The sequence below is a fragment of the Oncorhynchus clarkii genome, chromosome 4 (assembly GCF_045791955.1).
Source record: "Oncorhynchus clarkii lewisi isolate Uvic-CL-2024 chromosome 4, UVic_Ocla_1.0, whole genome shotgun sequence".
NCBI lineage: Eukaryota > Metazoa > Chordata > Actinopteri > Salmoniformes > Salmonidae > Oncorhynchus > Oncorhynchus clarkii.
In genome coordinates this window covers 21,444,862-21,469,563 of record NC_092150.1, presented here as the reverse complement: position 1 = coordinate 21,469,563, position 24,702 = coordinate 21,444,862, and the positions used below count along the sequence as shown (strand labels likewise).

Sequence of the window (24,702 nt, the reverse complement as noted above, 5' to 3'; positions counted from 1 at the left end):
AAAATCTATGTGCATTGCATATGCGATAAATGAGGTCAGACAAAGAGCATCAGACACATTTGCATGGATTCAGTTTCTTGGTGATTTATAAATACACTAGATGACTGTTAAAGGGCGCTGTGCCTCCATCTTGGCACTCCCCACTGTGGTAATTTCTTGGGGGAAGCTATATAAATGCATTAATTAACGTCTACATTCGTTTTCGCCACATTTACTATATTACAGATACCTTAATGCATACTTGTAAATTATATTATGTGAGCTAAACATAAACATTTGAAATATCTAAAAACATTGGTTGTATAATTTTTTGAGATGACTAATGTTACTGTCCTCACTACAACAAAAAATGCTTTAATACATGTCATTTTGTCCTTGAAACATTACATTTAAATACCGTAGAATTCCATTCATTGCTATGGAGGACTGCTCTCCTACTGGAGAGTGCCAATATGGCCGACCGGTGGCTTCAAAGTCTCTCAATCGCCAAACTCAGCATCTAAATATCCAGAGTTTATATAGATCATTGGTACCAACGGTAAGTACACTGACCTCTAGTGACTTGTTATTATAGCACATGTTATTGACTTGGTCACAGGAGAAATTTTGTTTTTTCTTCCACATTCATATTTTATTTAACCCAATGTACAGTATTGCATTTACTAAAATTGCAGAAATAAAAAAAATGCAAAATATTTAGAAATATCACAGCACCAGGATACAATATTTTAGAAACTAAAACTATACAGCAAAGTTAGAACAACACCTCAAACAAAAGGATGTACATGGCAAAATAACTCTAGCCACAAACGGATGCATTTTGGTAGTAGGCTACATATTGATATGTCCAGTTACGTTTACTCCAAATAGCATTGTATTTTCTGAAGCTGCAACTGAAAGCAAGCACCATATAAGTATTGTAGTGTGACTGAATCCTGTTTGTTTGTTCTCTGTTGTTCGGAGCCCTCAGTGCATTTCTCTCCATAAAACAACCATGGTCTAAGGTGGGAACTAGGATTGTCATCAACTACTTCCATTTAAGATTTGTGGTCGCAGAGCACTCAGGATGCGATCACTCTTTGTAAGATCTGCTGGCAGTTCATTGTTCTGCAAAGAAAACACAACCAGTCATGAAAAAATTATCAACCAGAGCAACGTCCTAAAATGCATCCTTCTCCTCTGCTTTGCTTCTTCTCCCCTGTACACACTGCAGTGATTTACCTTGTTGGGTAGCGTGGGGTCTGCATTGGCCCCGAGCAGAAGGTTTACACTTTTATGATTGCCACCCATGACAGCAGCGTGGAGGACTGTGGAACCATTCTGGAGAAATGGAATGGTGAAGCCACTTAACTAACGGCTGGTTCTTATCACTAAAACACTGATAAATGTTTTACAATACAATGTTTCACAATATACTTCTGAATAAAAACTACTCCTCTGGGTCATGGCCAGAGACAGGAGACAGCAAAGAGAAAGCATCACTGCCTAGATATCTTACCTTGAGAAGGCCCATTGAAGGGGAAAACTTGAGGAGCTCCTCAATGACACTGTTGTGTCCTTTGAAAGCTGCCTTGAATAATGCAGTTGACCCGTCCTTCAATAAGATCAAAAGAATCATGAGACATTGACATTTTAATTGCCCATTCAATATATAATATGCCTAACACAAAGAAATGCATTTCAATAAATGACTTGATTGAATATATTGATGGAAGACAATCATATTGTCTTTGTCAACCCACTGTGTACCCACTGTGTACCCACTGTGTACCCACTGGGTTGCTAAAGGACAACATACTTTTCTGTCAGCATCCCGATCTGCACCACGCAGAAGTAAAACCTTCACTACTTCACTGTGTCCCATCTGGGCTGCCATCCACAGGGGGGCTGTGCCATCCTAGAGAGGAGGGATAGTGAGGGAGGGGGGTGAGAGAAAGAAAATGGAGACAAAATACAAGGAGGAAGAGAGTGAGAAGAGAGATGAAGAAGTCAGTCCCTTTATTGAAGTCCTCTATTATTGTTTGGGGGAGTGGCCTCACCTCCCTAGGGTGGTTAACTTTGGCTCCAGATGACAGCAGTTGACGTATGACAGTCACATGACCCTCCTGGGAAGCAAGGAAGAGTGGGGTGGCACCATCCTGAAACATGATATTAGAAACATGTCACAACAGCAAAGCAACTGCATGACAAAGTTATGCAATGTATGGCTTGTTCATGAATAGTAACACATAGAATGGCACTGTTGTGGGTACAATGGATCTTATAGAAAGGAGAGAAAGAGGCTGATGTTTTAATGATGCAAAAAACACTATTGTCAATCACCAATATCATAACTAGTAGTGAGCAGAGAATCACTCTGTTGAAATGAATGTAAGCCTTACTGTATTGTTTTCATACAAACATGTAACATAGTTTCACTGAGTAATCCAATCCCTTCTGTGTGTTGCATCAAACAAAATACATCTCATGTCTGACTCAGCGGTAACCTGAGAGGGTCTTCCAGTGGGATTTCGCTGTGTTGTGGAATACAGCATTGGACACTGTGAGGCTCTGTAGGAGTGTGGGAAAAGGACAGACATAGTGAGATGAGATAGGTGTTAGGGATGCTCACATGCAGCTGGTCATGAACATTGGCTCCATTCTTCAAAAGAGTGTCTACCACCTTAGAGTGGCCATACTGACAGGCTGCAGAGAGGGCTGTGCCACCGTCCTGCCAAACCATGAGAACACAGATTAGCAACATATCCCGCAGTGACTGGCACATAGAATATGACTATACACAGCAGGCATCCAACACTGGATCACTGCCGTCAGCATATTTTGTCTGCCTCCCTGTGATGTTCTCTCTCTCTCTATGTAGGTGACACGGCATACCTTTGTCTGGAATTCAGTTGAGGCACCAAATTCAAAGAGGAGCTTTACTACTTCGTTGTGTCCCTGCTGGGAAGCGAAGAAGAGGGCAGTGGAGCCTGTCTGAGGGTGGAAACATGCATTCAATGTCAGAAAGACCTTAAAAAGGACATACACATTTTCTCAACGCTTCAAACATCTTTACTGCTTATTGTTTCTACTTTAACCACATTAGTCTCAAAGCAACATCAATAATGCAACGCTAATTTCAGACGCTGTACTACGGAAAAGCAGATGGTTGCAGTTTATCAAGGAGCAGCACTAAAACCAAGGTATTTCTTCTAATGACACCAAGGTGTACTAAAGTGGGAGTATACTTTACCTCTCTCTGCAGGTTAATGTCAGCTCCCTGCATGATCAGCTCCCTGGCACAGTCACTGTGGCCATTGTAGGACGCCACCATCAGGGCTGTGGTGCGAAACTGGAAAGAGATCGAGGGATCACAATCAATCAACACCTCAGTTCAGTCAGATCATTGTCTTACATGTCATTCAAACTGCACATGAAAGAAACCTGGAGGTATAGATTTTTTTGTTTTTGTTTTGTTTTGTGTTTTGATTCTCCTCCAGACAACATAATTGCACACACAGCCCTACAAAGTACCACCCCTTGTCTGATGCTCCACCCAATCATTCACATTCCCTAATCTCTAGAGAAAGTTGCTGAAACATACTTCAACTTATCAGCGGAGACTTGACATAGCATTACATTTCAAATAGCACACAACAATAAACAATTAGATGTGACACACATGGAAACTGCAAGCACCTGAACATGAGCAGACCTACAACACATTATTGAGACATAGATACACCTGCACACATCCACACACACACACACACACACACACACACACACACACACACACACACACACACACACACACACACACACACACACACACACACACACACACACACACACACACACACACACACACACACAGAGAAGAGTTGTAGCTCTCTCTTTCTCTCCTACCACAGGTGGTTTATGGGTAAAGCGTGCAGCTGAGCCGCCAGGGCATGCAGCGTCCGTACACTGTCTCTGCAGTCGGCATCCACACGGCCACTGTTGAGCAGTAACTGAAGCAGGGCCAAGTTCCCCTTTCGAGCTGCCCAAAACACAGCATTAGCCAGGGGCGTCTCCTTCTGTAGGACAAACACACATGATACAACATCGAACAGACACAAGTGTCAGATAACAGACCTGTAACCAGACTAAAAGACACTATCTACAGTATCATCACATATGTCAAAATTGGGCAAGTAATTTCTTTGCTGGTATTGGTCAGACAATGGAGGTTATAGCGAAAAACATTTAAAATTAGTTGCAGTCAGGCTCTTCCTGTTCACAATCAATATGAGAATCAATATGGACAGAGGCTCTTTGCACACACACACACATTGATTATGCTCTTGCATTGGGTATGGTTATATGGTCTCTGGTCTGGTTGTGTGTAGCTCCCACCCACTTATGTAGGTCCAAATGAATCTGGGTATGTTAAACACAGACAAGAGAAAACGCAAACATCTAGCAACCCAAAAGTTGTGTTTGAATTTCATCACCATATCATTTTAGCAAATGTTCAACTACATACTACTTTCTTAGCTACTTTGCAACTACTTAGCATGTTAGCTAACTCTTCCCCTAACCTTAATTAACCCTTTAACCTTAAACCCTAGCCTAGCTAAGATTAAACTGTCATGTCGCTGCCACTTGGTCTCATAGCAATTCGTATTATTCTGTATGTGACAGGTAGCCTAGTGGTTAGAACGTTGGGCCAGTTCCCGAAAAGTTGCTGGATCGAATCCCTGAGCTGACAATGTATAAATCTGTCATTCTGCCCCTGGTTGTAAATAAGAATTTGTTCTTAACTGTCTAACCCAGTTAAATGAAGGTTACATTTTTGTTTTTAATCAGAGACATGCTAAGTTTCGTATGGTATGTATTAATTTGTGGATGTCCATCATCCATTTCTTATGATAAATTACATTTCGTATATGTCATGAATTCTCAAAAACCTAGAATATGTTATGAATTGCAAAAATGTACAATATGTTATGAATTCCCAAAACGTATGATATGTTACGAATTCCAATGTGTTGTTGCTAACGTTGGCTAACGTTAGGTGGCTAATGTTAACCAGAACAACTGGAAACTTGGAAAAATGCAGGTCAAATCATAACGTCAGTGATCTTCAGGACTGAAAGTCTGAGCTCTAGAAAGTGGCCCGAGTTCTCGAATTGGAATTTCGAGTTGGATGACCATTCAAATCGATTTTTTTCCAGTCAGAGCTTATTTATTTCCGAGTTACCAGTTGTCTTGAACGCGGCATATGTCCGGGAAGACCATGACCACGAAAGTAAAGCAGCATATCTAATTTCCATCACGATGTTATTATTGCCCGCAAAGTCCCTGCGATGTATTAATTTATTACGTGCGCATAACTCACCATAGGCCTATTCATAACAGCACAGATTAGAAGCCATGTACGCAAAGAAAGTAAGCATTCGTAATGAGTAGATTATATTAGGCTACTCTCTCTTCATTCCAAGCATGGTTAGAGTAGCCTTGGCAGTAGTAGCTGTAGCTCTAGTTTAGATCCCTGTAATAGTGGATATCTATATATAGTGGAGTTGAGTCAACTCAGCTACATATGCAGAAAAGCAGGAGAACGTTGAGATTACCTTGAACGACATCCTGTGGACCTCATTCGTGACTCATATTTCTTGCGTATGGGTTGTTGTTGCTAACGTCCCGATGGGTTTAACTGTAATAACGGCTGTAATTCGTTTTGCCACACTGACTGCTCCAAGGGTGTCGGCGCGCTGTTGGAAAAAAACACGCAGCAAATCCTCTGCAGTGCCGCTCCAGCCACACACAGACAGGCGTACGAGTCACGACCGCTGCAGCTATGTCTGATTCGATTTCATGGAGTCGTTTGTTCAACCAAATGAAACGAGTTCGATTCTGTTAGTTTCATTTTGGAGGTAGTAGTTTATTTATCCTGAGGAAAAATAGGCTGTTATTTTATATCTGGTTTTTTTTGTTACACATAAGCCCGTCCTTGCTCCTAATGCCCCTAAACTCCAGAAAGTCGGCCATACAACTGTATTAGGGTATATTAAGGTAAATTGAGGCATTTTAGACATTCAGCATCACTCTGTCGAGGGAAATATAGTATTTTTTTCTAACAAAGATATCGACATATTTTTGTTACAACTTATCCTGGGTACGGGGAGAACAATTTACCCCAGGTAACGTTCTGAATAAAAGGGCAACTACACCCTCCACATACAACTTATCCTGGGTACGGGGAGAACAATTTACCCCAGGTAACGTTCTGAATAAAAGGGCAACTACACCCTCCACATTTTTGGGGGATTTTTCCCAGACCAAAAACATTTCTCCTCATGTGGAGACATTGTTGTGGAGCTGTTTGTATGTTTTTTGTTGTTGGCAGAAGTAGAGTATACCCATTTCTCCAGGCACCACTATACCACTGTATTAGCCCACACAGCTGTGGTTATATTTCTTTAGGTTTAGGACCTCATTCTGAAGCGTATTGAGACCCCAACTGATGTATAGAACAATCTTAAAAGGATCTTTCTACTTTGGTTTAGATGCAAGCATAATGATACCTCTAACAAATTCATTTGACTTGGTGAAAATCCGTTTTTTGGACCTAATATGATGCCATATGATTTCTTCTTTCACAAATGAAGACCTCTTCCTAAGTATGTGGTCAAATTGTTAATTGTGTGTATAGTTTCCTAGAAACAATGGTGGCTCAATTTACCCCTTTGGCTCTCCCCTACTCGGATCTTACAGTAGATCATATAGTAGTGTCTGTGCTGTGACACAGGCTACCCTGTATTCTTGGATGTTAAGCAGCTGTTTCGAAGGTATTATTAGTTTGTGCCAAAATTTGGGACTGGAGAAGAACCATGACTGGTTTAAATACTATAGTATTCAATGTAGTGTTTTTGCTGACTTTACTATAGTATTCCCTGCAGTATTTACTGTAGTATACTGTTGTATTCACAGTTAACTATAGTATAAATACTGTAGTAAAACAAAACTATAGTATATGCTATAGTAATTCATGTAGTGTTTTTGCAGATTGTTGTATACTGTAGAATTTACTGTAGTGTTTTTGCGTCTATAGTATACTGTAGTATTTACTGTTGTGTTTTTGAGGACATTACTTTATTATTTACTATAGTGTTTTTGTTTTATTATCTTTGACATAGAATTGGAGGTGTTCTCCTCCAGGATACCTACTGGAGAAATACTAAAAGAGCACATTTTCCATAACCTGTAGGTAGCGCATAGAACCAAAAACGGTTATACCTGGAATCGAAAAGGGTTCTCCTATGGGTTCCTTTTGGAACCCTTTTTTCTAAGAGTGTAACACTTAAATATCAGGGTGCATAATTGCAGGTAGCCTGTGTAAGGAGACGTTGTTTTGATTACTATTTAGTTGTAAGCTTGTAATTGGCAGGTTTTTAGAGATGAGCTGTATATAGAGTAGGCTATCATATTTTCTTGGCACTGCTAAGCTGTTTTTGTGATGAGTGCCAAAAAAACGATATGGGCTACTTTGAATAGTGACATGCTGTGTTTACACTCTGTGGCCTGACATTGTCTAATAAGAGGGTTTCTGTCCCCTGTTGCCACCTCCCTCTTGTGTGTTGGTGATGGGGTTTCAGACAGGCCCAAGGGGAGCACACCCTCCATCACAGGCAATAAAAGAGGGGGTGATGACCAGTCATGGTCAGAGTGTAGAGTTAGTCTCAGAACATGAAGACAAGACAGCCCAACTTTCCATCAGGTGAGTCCCAGGTTATTGACATTTATTTAGCCTAATTTCTTATCATGATTGCATTGTTTTAATAACATGACATTCAGAATTGCAGAGCATTTATAGTGTTTCCATATAATTCTCTATCTAATATGGTATAAATTGCAGCAAAGTAGTTTACAACAGAACACAATACATTTGGTGAAACACTTTACTCTGATCATCCATCCTTCCAGTCCAATGGGCCAGCCTCATGGGGAGAGCTGTGCTGCTCTCTCTCCTCCTGTCTGATCCTCTCCGCGTGGCGTCAGACTCAGACGAGGAGGTGCAAGAGCCATCAGAGTGGCAAACATGGAAGAGGAGCAACGGTGTATCCTACGACGAGAAGGTTAGATGTTATTTTATACACACACTCATACACACATACTGTATAAAAAACCACATCCCAATAGTTACTGTAGGCTAGTAATCTGCCTACATGAAGATGTATTGTAAATATTTAGGAAGTCATTCCCTCCCTCCCAGACACACACCTTAACAATAATCAACTACTTTATTTGTTTGTTCATTCTGTTCTTTCCTGAAGCTGGATGACATTGAGAGGAAGGCCATATGGGACGACAACATGAGAGTGATTGATGAGAATAATAACAGTTTTCTCAGAGGGACAAAGATGTTCACCATGGCCATGAATAAATATGGGGACCTGGTAAGTGACCATAATCATCTTCACTTCTACAGGATGTTATAGTCCAAGGTACTTCTGTGAATTACTTATAATGGTCCACTTAGAGCAATTTTCACTGAGAGCTGCAACATTCCCTTTTAAGTTCTAACTTCTGTTCATTTGTATACATTATGAGAGATTGTTCTTATTGACGTGTATTGAAACGGTATTTTCCCATTATTCATTGATTCCTTCATACATTTCATACTAAATCACTTTGGAATTTCTCTCTCTCCAATGCGTAGACAAGGCACGAATACAAACGTTTGCAAGGTGCCATGATAAATAGCAAAATAAAGAAAAGAGGGAAGAATGCATCAGCTCGAAAGCTACGTGCCAGTGCTCAGAAGTTAGGGTCTGTTACCGTTGACTACAGAGCCATGGGCTATGTCACTGAGGTCAAAGACCAGGTGAGGCTTTGCTTTAAAAAATTCTGTAAGTAGAATATCAGTGCAAACTAGGAAGTGATTTTAAATTCATGCTGTCTATTGATTTCACAGGGCTATTGTGGCTCCTGCTGGGCCTTTAGCACTACGGGGGCCATCGAGGGACAAATGTTCAAGAGGACAGGTCAACTGGTGTCCTTGAGTGAGCAGAACCTTGTGGACTGCTCCAAGCCCTACGGCACATATGGCTGCAGTGGGGCCTGGATGGCTAATGCCTATAATTATGTGGTTCAGAATGGGCTTCAGTCCACAGACACCTACCCCTACACATCAGTGGTAAGAGTCTGACTGGGGACATCCCTGACCATGTACACCAATGTTACATAATGTTAATAGCAACATGATTTAAGAAGTACAATGGCTGAGGATAAAACACATTTCTGTATTTCTAGGACACCCAACCCTGTTTCTATGACAGCAGTCAGTCAGTTGCCAGCATCACTGATTACAGGTTCATACCCTCTGGAGATGAGCAGGTCCTGGCTGACGCTGTGGCAACCATTGGCCCAATCACCATCGCTGTGGATGCAGATCACCCAAGCTTCATGTTCTACAGTTCAGGTTGGCCTTCATCGAATTCTTTGACGGTGGTGGACAGCTAAATGTAGTGTTTTGTTTCCCATGAATGTATATATTAACTTGTATAAAGGTTTTTTATTCAGTTTTTAAAAATGCATTTGCCCTGTCTGAGTTTGCCTCATTGTAACCAGGGCTATTATTGGTCTAACAGGAATATATGAGGAGCCAAGCTGTAACCCCAACAACCTCAGTCATGCGGTGCTGCTGGTTGGCTATGGTTCTGAAGGGGGGCAAGACTATTGGATAATCAAAAACAGGTGGGTGAATCACTGGTGGGAGTAACATGGTTTACATTCTAACAAAATAAAATAATTTGGTTACTTTTTCATATACATATATGTAAGACATTTGTTGTACATAAATGTATGCATGTTTTCCTTTTCTTCCCAGCTGGGGTACTGCATGGGGAGAGGGTGGCTACATGCGAATGATCCGGAATGGCAGTAACACTTGTGGCATCGCAAGCTACGCTCTGTATCCTATTTTATGAACCACATAAGTGATAAAGTGTCAGAGACAGAACATATAATCTTGGTGTTGGATAGGTTGTCAGAGGTTAATAAAAAGTATTGATTTGGTTTATTTGTGGGGGTGATGGTATCAAGTATTCTGTCTTCTATACTGTATTACTCTGAGCAATGCTATGCCTGTATTGCACTGGGATAGAGAATAAAGTTCAATTTAATTGACATTTGACTGCGATTGTTTTTAGATTTTGACCGACTGTGTCAGGCTGGTCTAGAATTTGATGTTCCTTTGAACGTTTTGGATTTAATTTAGGACTGGATATAGCACTAGATATTGTGCATCAAGGTATCTGACGGCTTGTGATGAATTTGAAGGTATTTCCTTGCACAGCGAGGCATCAAGGTATCTGTTGGCTTGTGTTGAATTTGAAGGTATTTCCTTGCACACCGAGGCATCTTGAGAAAGTCCTTTCAATCTGCCAGAATGTCTAACAGTCTTGATGTTCCCACGTAGGATTGGGAACATAATCAGTGTGTAAGCAACGCTAGACTGTAGATTGTCTTTGAGTTCCTTGTATTATACTGTTATCCAGTTCACCCGGTTCATAGGTTTACACCTTCCATAGTTTTACAATTGTTAAACGTGACCTATGGTATAGAGTACAAATACTATGTATGCCATGCCAACTTACTGTTCCACAAACACATTTGAAGAAAAGGGAGTGGTACCCAGGTGATCTTTGAACCTCAGCATGTTCACACCAAACTAAACACACTGTATGCTCAGTCTTCCTTTATGTATATCAGTCTGTCTTTATAGGGACATTCTATCTGGCCCTGGGCTTACAGAGGGAGGAGCTCCTAGGTATTTAGCTCTCATAGTTCCCACAGCCAAGCTCCTCAACAGTGAGGGAGATAGTTTTGCTGTTCTGCAGACGTATTAAAATGTCACAAGGAACTGTTTTCTGGTTTGGAGGAGTATGGGGATTATTGTTGTGGTGTGCTTTATTTGGCCCCTGCACAGATGGCCAGAGAGCACCACAGAGACATCCAAACTGTAGGTATGACTATCTGTCTCAGAGCCACCAGAGTGGTAAGGATCCTTGGCACAAAGGGCACCCCAGGATCCCTAGGAAGTACTGTGACACCTCATTCAACAACCAGTCAGCTGGAGCCATCACCCAGGTAATGCAGGGCTAAATAATAGAGCATGCAAAATAAACTAATTTGCCTGCTATTTTCAACTACTAATGGAGGTTTAAGTTTGTGTCGAACAACAAAAATCGAAAAATGTATTAATGTGATGCACACAGATCACAGGGTACACAGACAAAGGGAGAGTGACTTCTAAAATCTAAAAATATTTATTGATTCCTCTCAAAAGGGAGCAAAAGGTCCAGACGACAGCACTTTTATACTTCAGTCTTCAGGTGGCGCGTCCTTCAGATCTGGGTTCAAATACATGTCTATTTGAATATTTTTTTAAATGCAGTTATGATGTGAACTTCATTGGGTTTTCTCACATAAGAATGTCATAGGTTCTTATCACAGGGTTATAGCAGTACCGTACTTTGGAATATAATCATTATGAAATATCCAAACATACACTACCGCTCAAAAGTTTGGGGTCAAAACACTAGTCTCAATGTCAACAGGCGGATGCTGGCCATCTAGGCAGAGTTGCAAAGAAAAAGCCATATCTCAGACTGGCCAATACAAATAAAAGATTAAGATGGTTAAAAGAGCAAAGACACAGCATCCCAGAGTCGCCTCTTCACTGTTGACGTTGAGACTGGTGTTTTGCGGGTACTATTTAATGAAGCTGCCAGTTGAGGACTTGTGAGGTGTCTGTTTCTCAACCTAGACACTCTAATGTACTTGTCCTCTTTCTCAGTTGTGCACCGGGGTCTCCCACTCCTCTTTCCACTCTGGTTAGAGCTAGTTTGCACTCTTCTGTGAAGGGAGTAGTACACAGAGTTGTACAAGATCTTCAGTTTCTTGGCAATTTCTCGCATAGAATAACCTTCATTTCTCAGAACAAGAATAGACTGACAGGTTTCAGAAGAAAGGTCTTTGTTTCTGGCCATTTTGAGCCTGTAATCGAACCCACAAATGCTGATGCTCCAGATACTCAACTAGTCAAAAGAAGGCCAGTTTTATTGCTTCTTTAATCAGAACAGCAGTTTTTAGCTATGCTATCATAATTGCAAAAGGGTTTTCTAATGATAAATTTGCCTTTTAAAATTATTAACTTAGATTAGGTAACACAATGTGCAATTGGAACACAGGAGTGATGGTTGCTGATACTGTTCCTCTGTACGCCTATGTAGATATTCCATTTAAAAAAATAGTCAGTTTCTAGCTACAATAGTAATTTACAACATTAACAATGTCTACACTGTATTACTGATCAATTTGATGTTATTTTAACAGACAAAAAATTAGCTTTTCCTTCAAAAACGAGGACATTTCTAAGTGACCCCAAACTTTTCAACGGTAGTGTACATTCACTCAATCACAGCAAAGTACAATACTATAATGCATTTAAAATATCCATACTGTTCACAATATTACATTATCCTACAATATAATATCAATCACATTCTGTCTGGTGATAATAGGCTGGTCTAGACACAGAAGCTGTATTTGAGTATTTGTTATTTACAGTGCCTTCAGGAAGTATTCACTCCCCTTGACTTTTTCCACATTTTGTTCAGTTACAAAGTGGGATTAAAATGGATTTAATTGTCATTTTCTGTCAACAATGTACACAAAATGCTCTGTAATGTCAAAGTGGAAGAAACATTTTAACATTAGAAAAAAATTATATGAAAAATAAAACACTAATATATCTTGATTAGATAAGTATTCATCCAATACATGTTAGAAACACCTTTGGCAGACATTACAGCTGTCGGTCTTTCTGGGTATGCCTCTAAGAGATTTCCACACCTGGATTGTGCAACATTTGCTCATTATTCTTTTCAAAATTGTTCAAGCTCTGTGAAATTGTTTGTTGATCATTGCTAGACAACCATTTTCAGGTCTTGCCATAGATTTTCCAGCAGATTTAAGTATAAAACTGTAATTCGGCTACCCAGGAACATTCAATCTCCAGTGTAGATTTAGCCTTGTGTTTTAGGTTATTATCCTGCTGAAAGGTGAATTAATCTTCCAGTGTCTGGTAGAAGGCAGACTGAACCAGGTTTTTTGCCAGGATTTTGCCTGTGCTTAGCTCTATTTATTTTTTTATCCTGAGAAACTCTCCAGTCCTTAACCAATTACAAGCATACCCATAACATGATGCAGCCACCACTATGCTTGAAAATATTGGGAGTGGTACTCAGTAATGTGTTGGATTTGATTTGCCCCAAACATAACTGTAATGAACACAATGGGAGACAGAGAGCTGGTTTCAAGTGCAGGGCACAGCAGGTGTTTATTGTAAAGGACCACAGCAGGAGGCAGGTAGCTGGGTCCAGGGACAGGCAGAAGGTCATACACAGGGGATCCAAAAAGGCAACAGTACAGGCAGGGAAAAGGCTAGTAACGTCGTCCGGGAGATCAGGCAATAGGTTGGTAACAGAAAATCCAATAGGCTAAAGTACAGGCAGGGAATAGGCAAAAAGCTTCGTTAGTGAGACAGGCAAAAACTATCATACACGGGAGGAGTAAATTACAGGAAAACCAGGGCTCCGAATAGAAGTGTGTCACAAAACAAACAACACCTCGCATTGATGGGGTGCAAAGAACTGAACTAAATAGAGTGTGATAATGACATAGAGGTGTGTGAACAGGTGTTCAGAATTCAGGTCATTGGGATCTAGAGAGTGAGCTGCGTTTAGGGGCTCTATGTGTTTGATAGTGTGAGCTTGAAAGTGGGCTGGAAAGGGAGCTTTGTTCAGGGGATCTACGTGTTTGAGAGTGTGAGTTGGATGCAGACGTTACAATAATACTTTTTATTCAGGTCAAAAAGTTAATTGCTTTACCACATTTATTTGCAGTATTACTTTAGTGCCTTTTTGCAAGTTTTGGAATATTTGAATTCTGTACAGGCTTTCACTCTGTCAATTAGGTTTGTATTGTGGAGTACCTACAATATTGTTGAGCCATCCTCAGTTTTCTCAGAGCCATTCAATTCTGTAACTGCCACTGCCAAAGCCGCCATTGGCCTCATGGTGAAATCCCTGAGCAGTTTCCTTCTGGCAACTGAGTTATGAAGGACGCCTGTGTCTTTGTAGTGACTGGGTGTATTGATACACAATCCAAAGTGAAATTAATAACTTCACCATGCTCAAAGGGATATTCAATGTCTGCTTTTTTTTTTTTTTTTTGCGAGGCATTTGAAAACCTCCCTGGTCTTTGTGCTTGAATTTGTGTTTGAAATTCACTGCTCGACTGAAGGACCTTACAGATAATTGTATGTGTGGGGTACAGAAATGAGCTAGTATTTAAAAAATCATGTTAAAAACCATTACTGCAAACAGAGTGAGTCCATGCAACTTATTATTCTACTTGTTAAGCTCATTTGAATACTTATTGACTCAAGACATTTCAGCATTACATTTCTTATTCATTTGTAAAAAATAAAACATTAAACATAATTTGACTTTGACATTATGGGGTAAGTTCTAAGACTCAGAAGAAAGCATACAGCTGCAAAGACAACATATGAAGTCTCAAGCACATCTATTTATAACCTCCTTCCCAAACAGACCCCCCTTCTGTGTCTAGGATGTTGCTGGGCAGGTGGTGTTATCACTCCAGAACCCTAGTACTCCTCCTCGGAGCTCACCGTTCTTCTTATCGGCCAGGAGAGGCCTTGAGGTTAGGGAGTCAGTCCACTACATAATTGCTGTTCTCATACACAGAGCCAACACTTCTTTCTATTCTATGAAATTAGCCATCAATTCATACTAAGATAATATAATGCTAAAATATAATGATAGAAAACATATTAAGATATAAGATATATTATGATCTATCAGCTCTAGCATGTGTCTCCTATCCCACCCTTATGGACAGGCCCCCTGTCAAACCGATAACACATTGATCACTAGGCCACTTATATAGTTATAAACATACTAAAACGTGTTTAAGTCAATCAGTCAGTTTCCAACAGTGTGTAGGCCAATGACAATAAATCTCAATTTAATACATTTTAAACTCAGCAAAATGTGGAAAAAGTCAAGGAGTGTGAATACTTTTTTAAGGTACTGTAAACACTTTTTTCTGTGTATTTGACCATGTTCAAATACACATCCCAAAATAATACTTTTATTTTAGTATTTGAATGGTTATTTGAAAGCAAAACAAATAGTAGACCAAATCACATTTGAAAGTATTTTCAAATACTTATTTCAAATACTATTTTCAAATACCTGAGTTAAGTGTATGGGAGTGTATTTGAGTCCGTGTATTTGAGTATTTCCAAATACATTCCAAGTGTATTTCCAAACGCATTCCAATATTCAACTACTTGTTTTTTCAAATACAGGTTATCCAAAAACTTGTTTTCAAATTAATTGAAAAGAAATTGAAATATATGAAATAGTACTTGAACCCAGGTCTTGTGTCCTCAAATGTTCCCCATTGTTCTTTGCTCATGTGTTGATTTAGTGGTAGAATATACCACACCTTGATTTACAACACAAACAAGCAATGGTTTTGTCTGAGCAACTTACACAAAATGGGTTGCTTTGCAGGTCCATATTTACATTTAATTAATTATTATGGATAGCAAGATAGCAGATAAACAGTGTATGTCCTCCTGACTAGGGTCTTGATTCACCTTTCTTTCTTTTTTCTTTTTTTTCTGCCAGTCCAAGCCTTCTTCACTTGAAGAATGTGCTAAATAAAAAGTCCAGGATGGGCCGAAACACGTAGCACTATAGTACTGTTATTATTGAACAAAACTGATCTAGATTTTCTATTTGAACTTTTTTGATAAGACACTTTTGCATTCAAAAGGCTGCCTTACCTAATCTGACTTTTCCCCTCCATACAGAGGTGTGGCCCTGGATACTACAGAGAGAGGACAGGGCCTCATAGGGGCCAGTGTGTACCCTGCAACTGTAACAGCCTGTCTAATGAATGTGACGAGCAAACAGGGAGATGTCTGGTGGGTTTCTCTCTCTCTGTGTCTATAAAAAAAGTGATTTATCAGGGGTGCCGCTGCACCCTCAGCAGCCTTAATTGGTCCCACTGGGCAAAAACAGGTTAAATCAACCTTTTTTCCCATGTAATTTCAACAACAAAATTCAATGTGATGATGTTGAATCAACGTCGAAAACGGATTGGATTTTCAAAAAGCAATCAACATAAAGGAACTTCGTCTTTGTTTTCACCCACCTTTTAACCTAAATCCAATGACATGGTGAATTTTTGTTGTTGATATCACACTGAATTCACGTTAGTTGACAAATCAACTAAATGTAAATCAAAACTAGACCTTGAAATGATGTCTGTACCCAGTGGGGTACGTACGCACACACACATAGCAGGATAGGTTTCTCCTGACTCACCAATTAGGTAAACATATGCACGTTTTCTAACCCATGCCCCACAGATGAGTTTTTATGCCAGACTTGACTAACTCTCAGTACTGTGCTACGACATCATGAACCATACCCCCAACATTCCACGAGCTTCAGTCATAAACAGAGAGTACACTTTATTTTCCAGAACTGTCAGTACAATACTGATGGGGATCGATGTGAGCGCTGCAAGGAAGGTTACTACGGCAATGCTGCCCAAAAGACCTGCCGTGGGTGTCCATGTCCCTTCAGAGCCAACAAGTCAGTTTCTATATGTCCATACATTCTGTTAATGTACAGGTAGCTATGTGAGCACACTTGGTTTTACGTTCCCCAGATAAAATATTGGATGAAACATGTAATTACCATTTGGTACTCAAAAGCATTTTTTTCTCTTTGTGTAGTTTTGCAGTAGCATGTCTGGATATTGGTGCAAATGAAATCGAATGTTTGTGCAAACCTGGCTACACTGGAACCAGATGTGAGAGGTGTGTTTATGTGCTTTTTACAGTACATATAAAAATGTCAACGTCATCTTACCGTAAATATATTTATAACAAAAGTCTAGAACTTTCCTCTCCTCTTCCTCCTCCAATCTGGCAGGTGTGCCCCTGATTACTATGGTAACCCAATGATATATGGAGGCAGGTGCCAGCGATGCCACTGTGATGCTACCAGTACCTGTGACTATCTGACTGGAAGTAAGCTCAGGACCCACTTCAGCCGTACAAGAATAGAGAAAATGATCTATGAATTAAAACAGGATGCCTCCTATATAACGATAAAGCTATAGGCTATAGATTGAAGAAATGCCTTCAAGAAATGTCATGCTGATAATAGTTTGTCTTATTGTAGATTTGGTATAACTGTTGCTCACTGTGTCTTCTGTCTCTAGAGTGTAAGAAGCCTGATGATCCCAGCACAGATGACCAGTGCATAGGTTTGTGAAGCACACAATAATAAACATTCTCAATGTATAGTGAGCTATTTATTGTCTGTTGTTGCCAGCATGATTCATATTGCATTTCCTCTCATCCTATTAGACCTAACTAAACAATCTGCTCTTCCTCTCTTTGTGGTCAGAGTGTGACAGCTGTACTCAGGCCTTACTGAATGATTTGGAAAATATGGATGATGGGCTGGAATTGCTAAGGCAGCAGCTTCAGGGCATTGGTTCCAACAGCTCGCCTGCCAACATTAACCAGCTGGAAGGTGCCATTAATGAAACAAAGGTAATTTAACACAGTCTTACTGAGGCGCTCTATATATTTGAACACCAAATAGTGTATAATGTACACAATTTAACAAGATGATCACTCCCCTCTGGTATACTCTTGCAGGCTCTGGTTGGAAGGTACAGCACTACTGTGGATGCTCAGGGTCCAAAGGTCAATCTTCTGGAAGCAGAAGTTATGAGTCTGGATCAGGACATAAGCCTACTGGAAGACAAGGTGCCTGAGGCCTGCTATCCATAATCAGATGTCAGATGTAATCCGTTATTTTACAGAAAAACTATATCCTTTTTACTTGTGTGATCTTATTCTCTCTAGGCAAGTTACTCTCTCTCAGGTGCTGACAATGTCTTGGTGAAAGTGATCCAAACCAAACAGAGAGCCGAGGATTTTATCCCTGAAGCTCAAGATCTTCTAATGAATATAGAAGGTATACTGTTATTGCGAGTGTTTCAAAATGATAATATAATGATACGTCAATGTCATGATAATCCCCACCTGTCTTTTTCCCCTCTCAGATCTCCTTCGACAGCTGAGTGAGGCTAATTCTAGTGTAACCAACATCACTGTGGGAGTGGAGGAGGTAGCCAGGATGATGAAGGTGGTGCAACGCATGGTGAAGGAGATGAGACAGCTTGGCTGCAGTAACCAAACAGAGAAGGCTGCCAGGGAGCAAGAGGATGCTCACAAACGTGAGACAGGGGGCTTTTGGCTAAGTCTATAGTCACTTACAGTACAGGGCAGCACTTAAATGATCACACTATTGAATAATAAATGTTATACATTATCAATGTGACACAAATTCTTGACTCACTGTGTATGATAGATATGATTCACAATGCAAAGTGTAATGCATGTGTCTCTCTCAGTCTTGGACTTCATCAAGAACAATATGGCAGCTCCATTAGACGACAACCAGGCTGTAGCCAATGAGACGGCAGAGTCCCTGATGACATCGGTCTCTGCGTTGAGTGATCTGGCCGTGGCTGTGGCAGAAGCAGACAATATGGTTAACATGACACGGAGCCTCAACTTCAACAGTACTGACTTCCTAAGAATCCTGACGGTAATGTCAAACACTGAAGTGTAAAATCTGTGAGATATGTTGTAGATCTCAGATACAATACAACAAATGTTCTCTCCTTTTTCTGAACATGACAAATACCAAATCATGTCTCAAGTTTCTGTGTTTGACAAGGGGTAATCACTGTTTTCTCTCTATATGTATATTTTCTAGCAACTTAGAGGTGAGCTGGAGAGGAAACGTGATTCAGTCCTTCCTGAAATGAATATGACCAAAGATAAACTGAAGAATATCACAGGCCTTTTGGAAATGATGAAGGAGATGAAAAAGGTATGAAGCAGATGAATTCAAATCGTTTCCAGTGGAAATTCCTATCTCTCTTGTGGTGAAGGAGGCATTCAAAATATCATTTAAATCTTTCAGGAATACGAGCACCTTGCAGCCGAGATAGACGGAGCCAAGCCCAATCTAACCAAGAGGCTAAATGATATCGCTAAAGCAAAACAGAAGGAGGGCATTGTCGTCATGGCAGAGGAGCATGCAGAGGAACTAAACAGACTGGCAATGGAACTACAAATGTAGGTTGACAGAGTAAGGTCATTAGGTTGGGGGCCTACTTCTTTATACCCCACAGACGTGTCCTATGTTGAGACCTTTGTGTGTTCATGTCTTTATGGGCTAGTATGGGCCACTGTGAGCACTGTATTCCTTGTTATTGCAGGGCAGTGCATAATGCCACCAACAGCTCTGACCTGCAGCATGCTTCAGAAAGCATCGGAGCCTACAGCAGCATCATAAAAGCCATTGAAGAGGCAGAGATGGCGGCCAACCAATCCAAAGAGGCATCCGACAAAGCTCTGAAGGTGATTATTATACTGGTCTGGATGCTACAGCCACCGTTAACTTCAAATTCACAACAACATTGAAAATTCAGTTAACATACAATCAATAAGTATTTCACATATCTCCAGTAACTTTTATATGTTTCAGGATGTGGAGGAGCAAGGTCTGACCAACAGGTCTGAGGAACTAAAGCATAATGCAAGTAGCTTACTGACAGAGGCCATGAATGCTGAGAAGAACCTCAGAGGTGTAGTAATCATCCCAATATTTGCTTTTCTAACGACACTAAAGCTACAATAGAAACAAGAATGTATCATGTTGTTGACCCCTTCTCAATCCTTCCAGGACATTATATGAGCCAAGGGCTTTGTTGTATGATGTTGAAGAAAGCTATGCACTTTGAACTTGTTAACGATTTTGTTGGAGGCCAAAACACACTGCAGTATACTGTATGCCCTCGATAAAACACATTCCGTTGTCTCCTTCTGATATCTCCTTCTGATATCTCCTTCTGATATTATCTTATCATATATTACCACTTATCCCCAACATTTCTTTTTTACACACAGAGACCTCAGCCAAAGTTGACAACCACAAGCAACGTGTTGGTCAGACCAAGAACAAAAGAGAGATGCTGAGAAAAGATGCTCTTGCAGTTACAGAGAATCTTCAAGAGATTCAAAGAGGTTTGTGTATACAAGATGAAAGATTATGCTTGTGTTTTAATAACGACGCCATGGAATCGATGAGAATGACAGTTTACACATTCTGTGCCACAACGTGACCATACTTATGTTATTCACGTACACTATTTGTTTGTGTTTCAGATGACATTGGGAAGCTCATAGACTCTGCCAAAGCAACTGTCAACGCTGCCAATAACACAGTCAATGACGTAACAGACAGACTAAATAATATCAGCTGGGGACATATAAGGCTTCCTAATGTCAGTTCAAACATTGGCAGTGTGCTCGATGAGGCTGACAATGAATGTAAGTACTCATGTCAGACACACAGTACATTTATCCTGTCATGGTATTGAAATGAACCTTCCTCTAATTCTAATCTAAATTCTGCCTCTACTCTTTAAATTCAAATCCAACTTTAGATTCTTGAATTGAATTTGAATTAATGATACAAAGGGAAAGTGAAAAGAAAGTAGTTGATTGGAGCTGTTTTTCTTTCTCTCCTGACTGGTAAAGTGAAGAAATTGAACGAGACATGGCCTACTTTGGAAGACAACCTCAGCAGGGTGCAAAACCTGTGCTCCCAGGCTCTCCCTAGTGTCAGTATGACAGACAGCATCAGGAGAATCAAGGATGTGATAGAGGAGGCCAGAGACATTGTCAAAAGGGTGACACCACATCTAACCTAAATAGATTATTCATTCTATTTTGATTGTTTTCCTGTGAACCTTTGTCCTTTCTTGACCAAACGTGATCTCTCCAACCATTACACTATTTTTCTTAGGTCTTTTAGACTGGCTGTATCTGTCTGTCTCTGTCATATTGAATGTCCATTATTCCTCTCTTGGTGTGTCTCCCCAGCTCTCTGTCGGCATGACCTTCAATGGGAAGGGTTACATTGAGCTCCGCCCCCCCACCCATGTTGAGGATTTGAAGGCGTTTACAGCTGCTGAACTTCTTCTCAACCGCCAGGAGACCGAGCCCACTAGAGGGGACCGCAGCCGTAGGCGCAGACAGAACACACAGGATGACAGAAACCTCTTTGTGCTCTATCTCGGCAACATGGACGTAAGTGGGACATTTGAGTAAATAGTGTAGTCGTAATATCCTCGAGCGTTAATCTTGGAATTTCAATTGATTCCCTAATTATTTTGATACATTTTGTATCAGAGATGTTCAGTATTTTTTTACTTTTCATTTATGGCTTGTTTCCCCCCGTTCCAGTCATCCAAAGACTTTGTTGGAATGGCTGTAAAGAATAACACTCTCCGCTGTGTATACAAGCTGGGTGGAGTCATACATGAGTTGAACACCGACCACATAACTAGAACCAAAGTGAACTCCACTGTTTTTGACAAGGTCGTCTTTAACAGGTACACCTCTGAGGAATTTTTCTGGATTTGATACTAACTTGATGACATGGGACAGTTTGCCCATGATGGAGACAGCTCCCTTGTCATCCCCACTGTGTTTGTCTCCTATTTCTTTAGAGTTTACCAAGATGCTGAGCTCAGTCTCACACACAGGTTCCCATCACAGTCTGTCGAAGTGTCTAAGGAGAGTAACCGGCCCAACACGACAGTTGGCCTCCTCAACCTGGACACCAACAGTGTGGTCTTCTACGTAGGCGGTTATCCTGATGCCTTCACTGTAATTACATTCCTCTATCCCTTTGCCTCCCAGGTGTTCTGTGCTTCTGCATCATGCTCATTGTTGATTGTTGAATACAGAAGTACCCTGTAGACATCAGCGGGACCAGACCAGTCTTATTCTCCCTATTCAAGTATTGTTTTATTTCATTATGCCCTTCTCTCATTAGCCTCCAGTGGAGCTGCGCTACCCCAAATACTGTGGAGCCATCAAACTGTCTACTATCAATGATCAATTCTTTAGTCTGTACAACTTCAAGAATGCCATCAACGTAGACAAACAGTCATATATAAAGTAAGAACCAACAAAAGGGATTATAGATCTATAAAAGATGCCATACTGTACAGAATGGTGAATGCTGTCCACATGTTCTAATTTAGCCTGTTATGCTCTGTACCATGACCATACATGAAAAAACATCTTTCTGCTTCAGTGTCAGAATGTATCATGCAATTCCTTCCTTCTTTCAGGGTTAGTGATAGTCTACAGTTAACAGTGCCTTATTATTTTGACGGCACTGGTTACGGTTTGGTTACGGACATTAAAGAAATTGAAACCCCGAAAAGAGGAGTGCTCAAGTTCCACACAAACAGCCAGGTGGAGAATGCTTTACTGTTTTATAAAGGAAATGAGGTATGTATATTTTGTCCATTCATATACCTGATATCAGTTAAAAAGATTAATTCGGAATCACACACAGAAACAATTGAATAATTAGTACATTCAAATGAATGAACTACCTGGTTAACATTGTAAGTCTGGTAATCAATCAAGCTGACAATTTCATCAAGAAGATACAGGAACATCAATGTATTGCAGTTGGACATGAATAAATGCAGTCCTTATTGAGATTTTATGGTTGGTGTGTGTAGAGCAATGTCTTCATAAATATGTTGCTTCATTCACTTGTTTGTTGTATTTCACAGGATTCGTACACTAGTGTTACTGTCGAGAGAGGTTATGTTGTGCTGCAGGGAAGACAAGGCACCCAAGTCCTCAATGCCAAGAGTACTAGAAAAGTTTCACTCAATGTAAGATAGTATCATTGACATACTGTACGGTTTAGTTTTATCTGCATAAACTTTTTTTTAAAGTTCTGCTTTCTCTCTTAGGATGAACACTTTGTAATAGTCATGGATACAACATTTAAAGTACATGTGGCTGGAGTACAAACTGAGATTGTCAAAATAGACAACATCATGGAAGGTTTAAAAAAATTCTACATTGGGGGTCTACCAGCATCAATAAGAGAAAGGTACAAAATCTGTAAATAGGCTTTCTGCCATAATCTCTTGCAAGGGATACATGCATTTTCCTGGAATGTCAATTATACAATTATCCATGTCATGTCTTTTCTTTCAGAGATAATGTCACAACCCCACCATTCAGAGGATGTATAGATAATGTGATTTTACAATCTAAGGAGATTGAGTTTAACACGACAATTGGTGTCAGTGTTGGATGCCCAACCTCGCTTTTGGTAAACCGTCTCTCATTTTGTAAATACATTTCAGACAGCACAATGTGGAGGATGTTCTAGTTCTAGAATTTTCATGTATTTTCTTTTCAGGGTGTTCGTGAGGCTACTTTCCACCCTGGTGGCTCCCTCTCAGTGGACCCACAGGATTTCTGGACCACCCCTGTGGCCATGGTTTCGTTGGGGTTCAGGACCATGGAGAATAAAGGTGTTCTTCTCAGGACCAGCGAAGAGGTCAGTCCACTATTCAATAATGGTTGAAGAGTCTCTCACAGAGAGCCTCATTCAAAGGCTGCTCTCTGTGTGTCATATTTTAACCTCAACACTAGTAAAAGGATCAAAATTAGTTATCAAAATGAATTTAACAGTTTTGTTTCAGAATTATACACTTTTTGTAAAGAATATCATCACACCATTTCTTTACCGATCAGCGTCATGGATACCAGCTCTCATTGGTTGATGGCTATGTGATGTTTAACTTTGATGAAAATGCCTTGAAGTCTACCAAGACATACAACGATGGAAGATGGCACTACTTGACTGCATTAAGGAATGGCACACGGTAAGGCATTTTTATTTTCATTGGTCAAGCTGTGCAGAGATGTTTCTCATCTGAAATTGAAATAAACTCTACAATGTTATTGTTGGTTTGTTCCACACACCCACAGACAGACATAACAAAAGTGCTGTGATTTCCTCAGATTGGAGTTGAGGGTTGATAACGTTGATTTGGGCCAACATCAATCCTCCCCCCAAGACAAGCCCAATGAACAGCAGGTTGTGTTAGGAGGAGAGACCTTCAGGGGCTGCCTGGCTAACCTTCATATCAGGAGGTCTGATTCAAAAATGCAACACTATAGTGACACTATTGTCACACTATAGTTATAACGGTAAAAAATGTGAAAAACTGAACTTCTATGAGGTGATGACTTCTATGAGGTGATGATTCAACATTGTGGTCATTCCAATTTGTGACAATTTGAGTAAAAATGTACTTACTACGACTGAGATATGTGGTTGTCTCATCTAGCTAGGTTAAGATCAATGCACAGACTGTAAGTCACTCTGAATAAGAGCGTCTGCTAAACGACTAAAACGTTTTTAAAAAATAAACAATTTAAATGTGTTTAAATTATTATTAGCTACAGTTTTTTCTCTAATTAATTAAGTCAGTTGTGGAAAGTAAAAATAACTGATGATGTGCTTTTTGTGATTGTATCTGTTTGTGCTCTGACACAGGCCTGAAGAAATCTTTATTCCTGCTGACTTCAGCTCGTTCACCCAGAAGGGAGATGTGATCCTGGGGATGTGCAGACTACAG

The 24,702-nt window shown here is 40.2% G+C and overlaps 3 protein-coding genes and 1 long non-coding RNA gene across 6 annotated transcripts; 3 read left to right on the top strand and 1 right to left on the bottom strand.

Moving 5' to 3' along the window:
- Nucleotides 1-604: 604 nt before the first annotated feature.
- On the bottom strand, nt 605-5,848 carry LOC139407623 (ankyrin repeat domain-containing protein 29-like). 3 transcript variants are annotated; one of them, XM_071151455.1, is made up of 10 exons: nt 5,598-5,848; nt 3,948-4,058; nt 3,233-3,331; nt 2,875-2,973; nt 2,612-2,710; nt 2,040-2,138; nt 1,799-1,897; nt 1,499-1,594; nt 1,222-1,320; nt 605-1,107 (listed from the first exon to the last, which is right to left on the bottom strand). In XM_071151455.1, the coding sequence occupies exons 1-10, from the start codon at nt 5,607-5,609 to the stop codon at nt 1,024-1,026; spliced, it is 897 nt and encodes a 298-aa protein (XP_071007556.1). In that variant the 5' UTR covers nt 5,610-5,848; the 3' UTR covers nt 605-1,023. The 3 variants fall into 3 exon arrangements, with proteins under 3 accessions (XP_071007556.1, XP_071007557.1, XP_071007555.1); XM_071151456.1 differs by having other exon boundaries at nt 3,889-4,058; nt 5,598-5,782; XM_071151454.1 differs by lacking the exon at nt 5,598-5,848 and adding an exon at nt 5,363-5,518.
- A 1,860-nt stretch (nt 5,849-7,708) lies between these two features.
- LOC139407622 (cathepsin 12) lies at nt 7,709-10,134 on the top strand. The gene is made up of 8 exons (XM_071151453.1): nt 7,709-7,744; nt 7,951-8,102; nt 8,301-8,423; nt 8,687-8,851; nt 8,942-9,163; nt 9,280-9,448; nt 9,618-9,723; nt 9,857-10,134. Exons 1-8 carry the CDS (start codon nt 7,714-7,716, stop codon nt 9,954-9,956), a joined length of 1,068 nt encoding a protein of 355 aa, XP_071007554.1. The 5' UTR covers nt 7,709-7,713; the 3' UTR covers nt 9,957-10,134.
- A 6,259-nt stretch (nt 10,135-16,393) lies between these two features.
- LOC139407944 (laminin subunit alpha-3-like) lies at nt 16,394-23,642 on the top strand. Its single transcript, XM_071151821.1, has 23 exons — nt 16,394-16,411; nt 16,618-16,730; nt 16,874-16,957; nt 17,073-17,170; nt 17,365-17,409; nt 17,553-17,701; nt 17,810-17,920; nt 18,020-18,131; nt 18,220-18,393; nt 18,571-18,767; nt 18,939-19,055; nt 19,149-19,303; nt 19,447-19,588; nt 19,716-19,815; nt 20,138-20,254; nt 20,396-20,560; nt 20,771-20,922; nt 21,116-21,322; nt 21,479-21,627; nt 21,745-21,904; nt 22,074-22,198; nt 22,375-22,573; nt 23,475-23,642. Exons 1-23 carry the CDS (start codon nt 16,394-16,396, stop codon nt 23,640-23,642), a joined length of 3,057 nt encoding a protein of 1,018 aa, XP_071007922.1.
- Nucleotides 23,643-23,903: 261 nt separating this feature from the next.
- LOC139407621 (uncharacterized) lies at nt 23,904-24,702 on the top strand. The gene is made up of 3 exons (XR_011634110.1): nt 23,904-23,943; nt 24,083-24,214; nt 24,621-24,702. It is a non-coding gene; the product is annotated as an uncharacterized lncRNA (long non-coding RNA).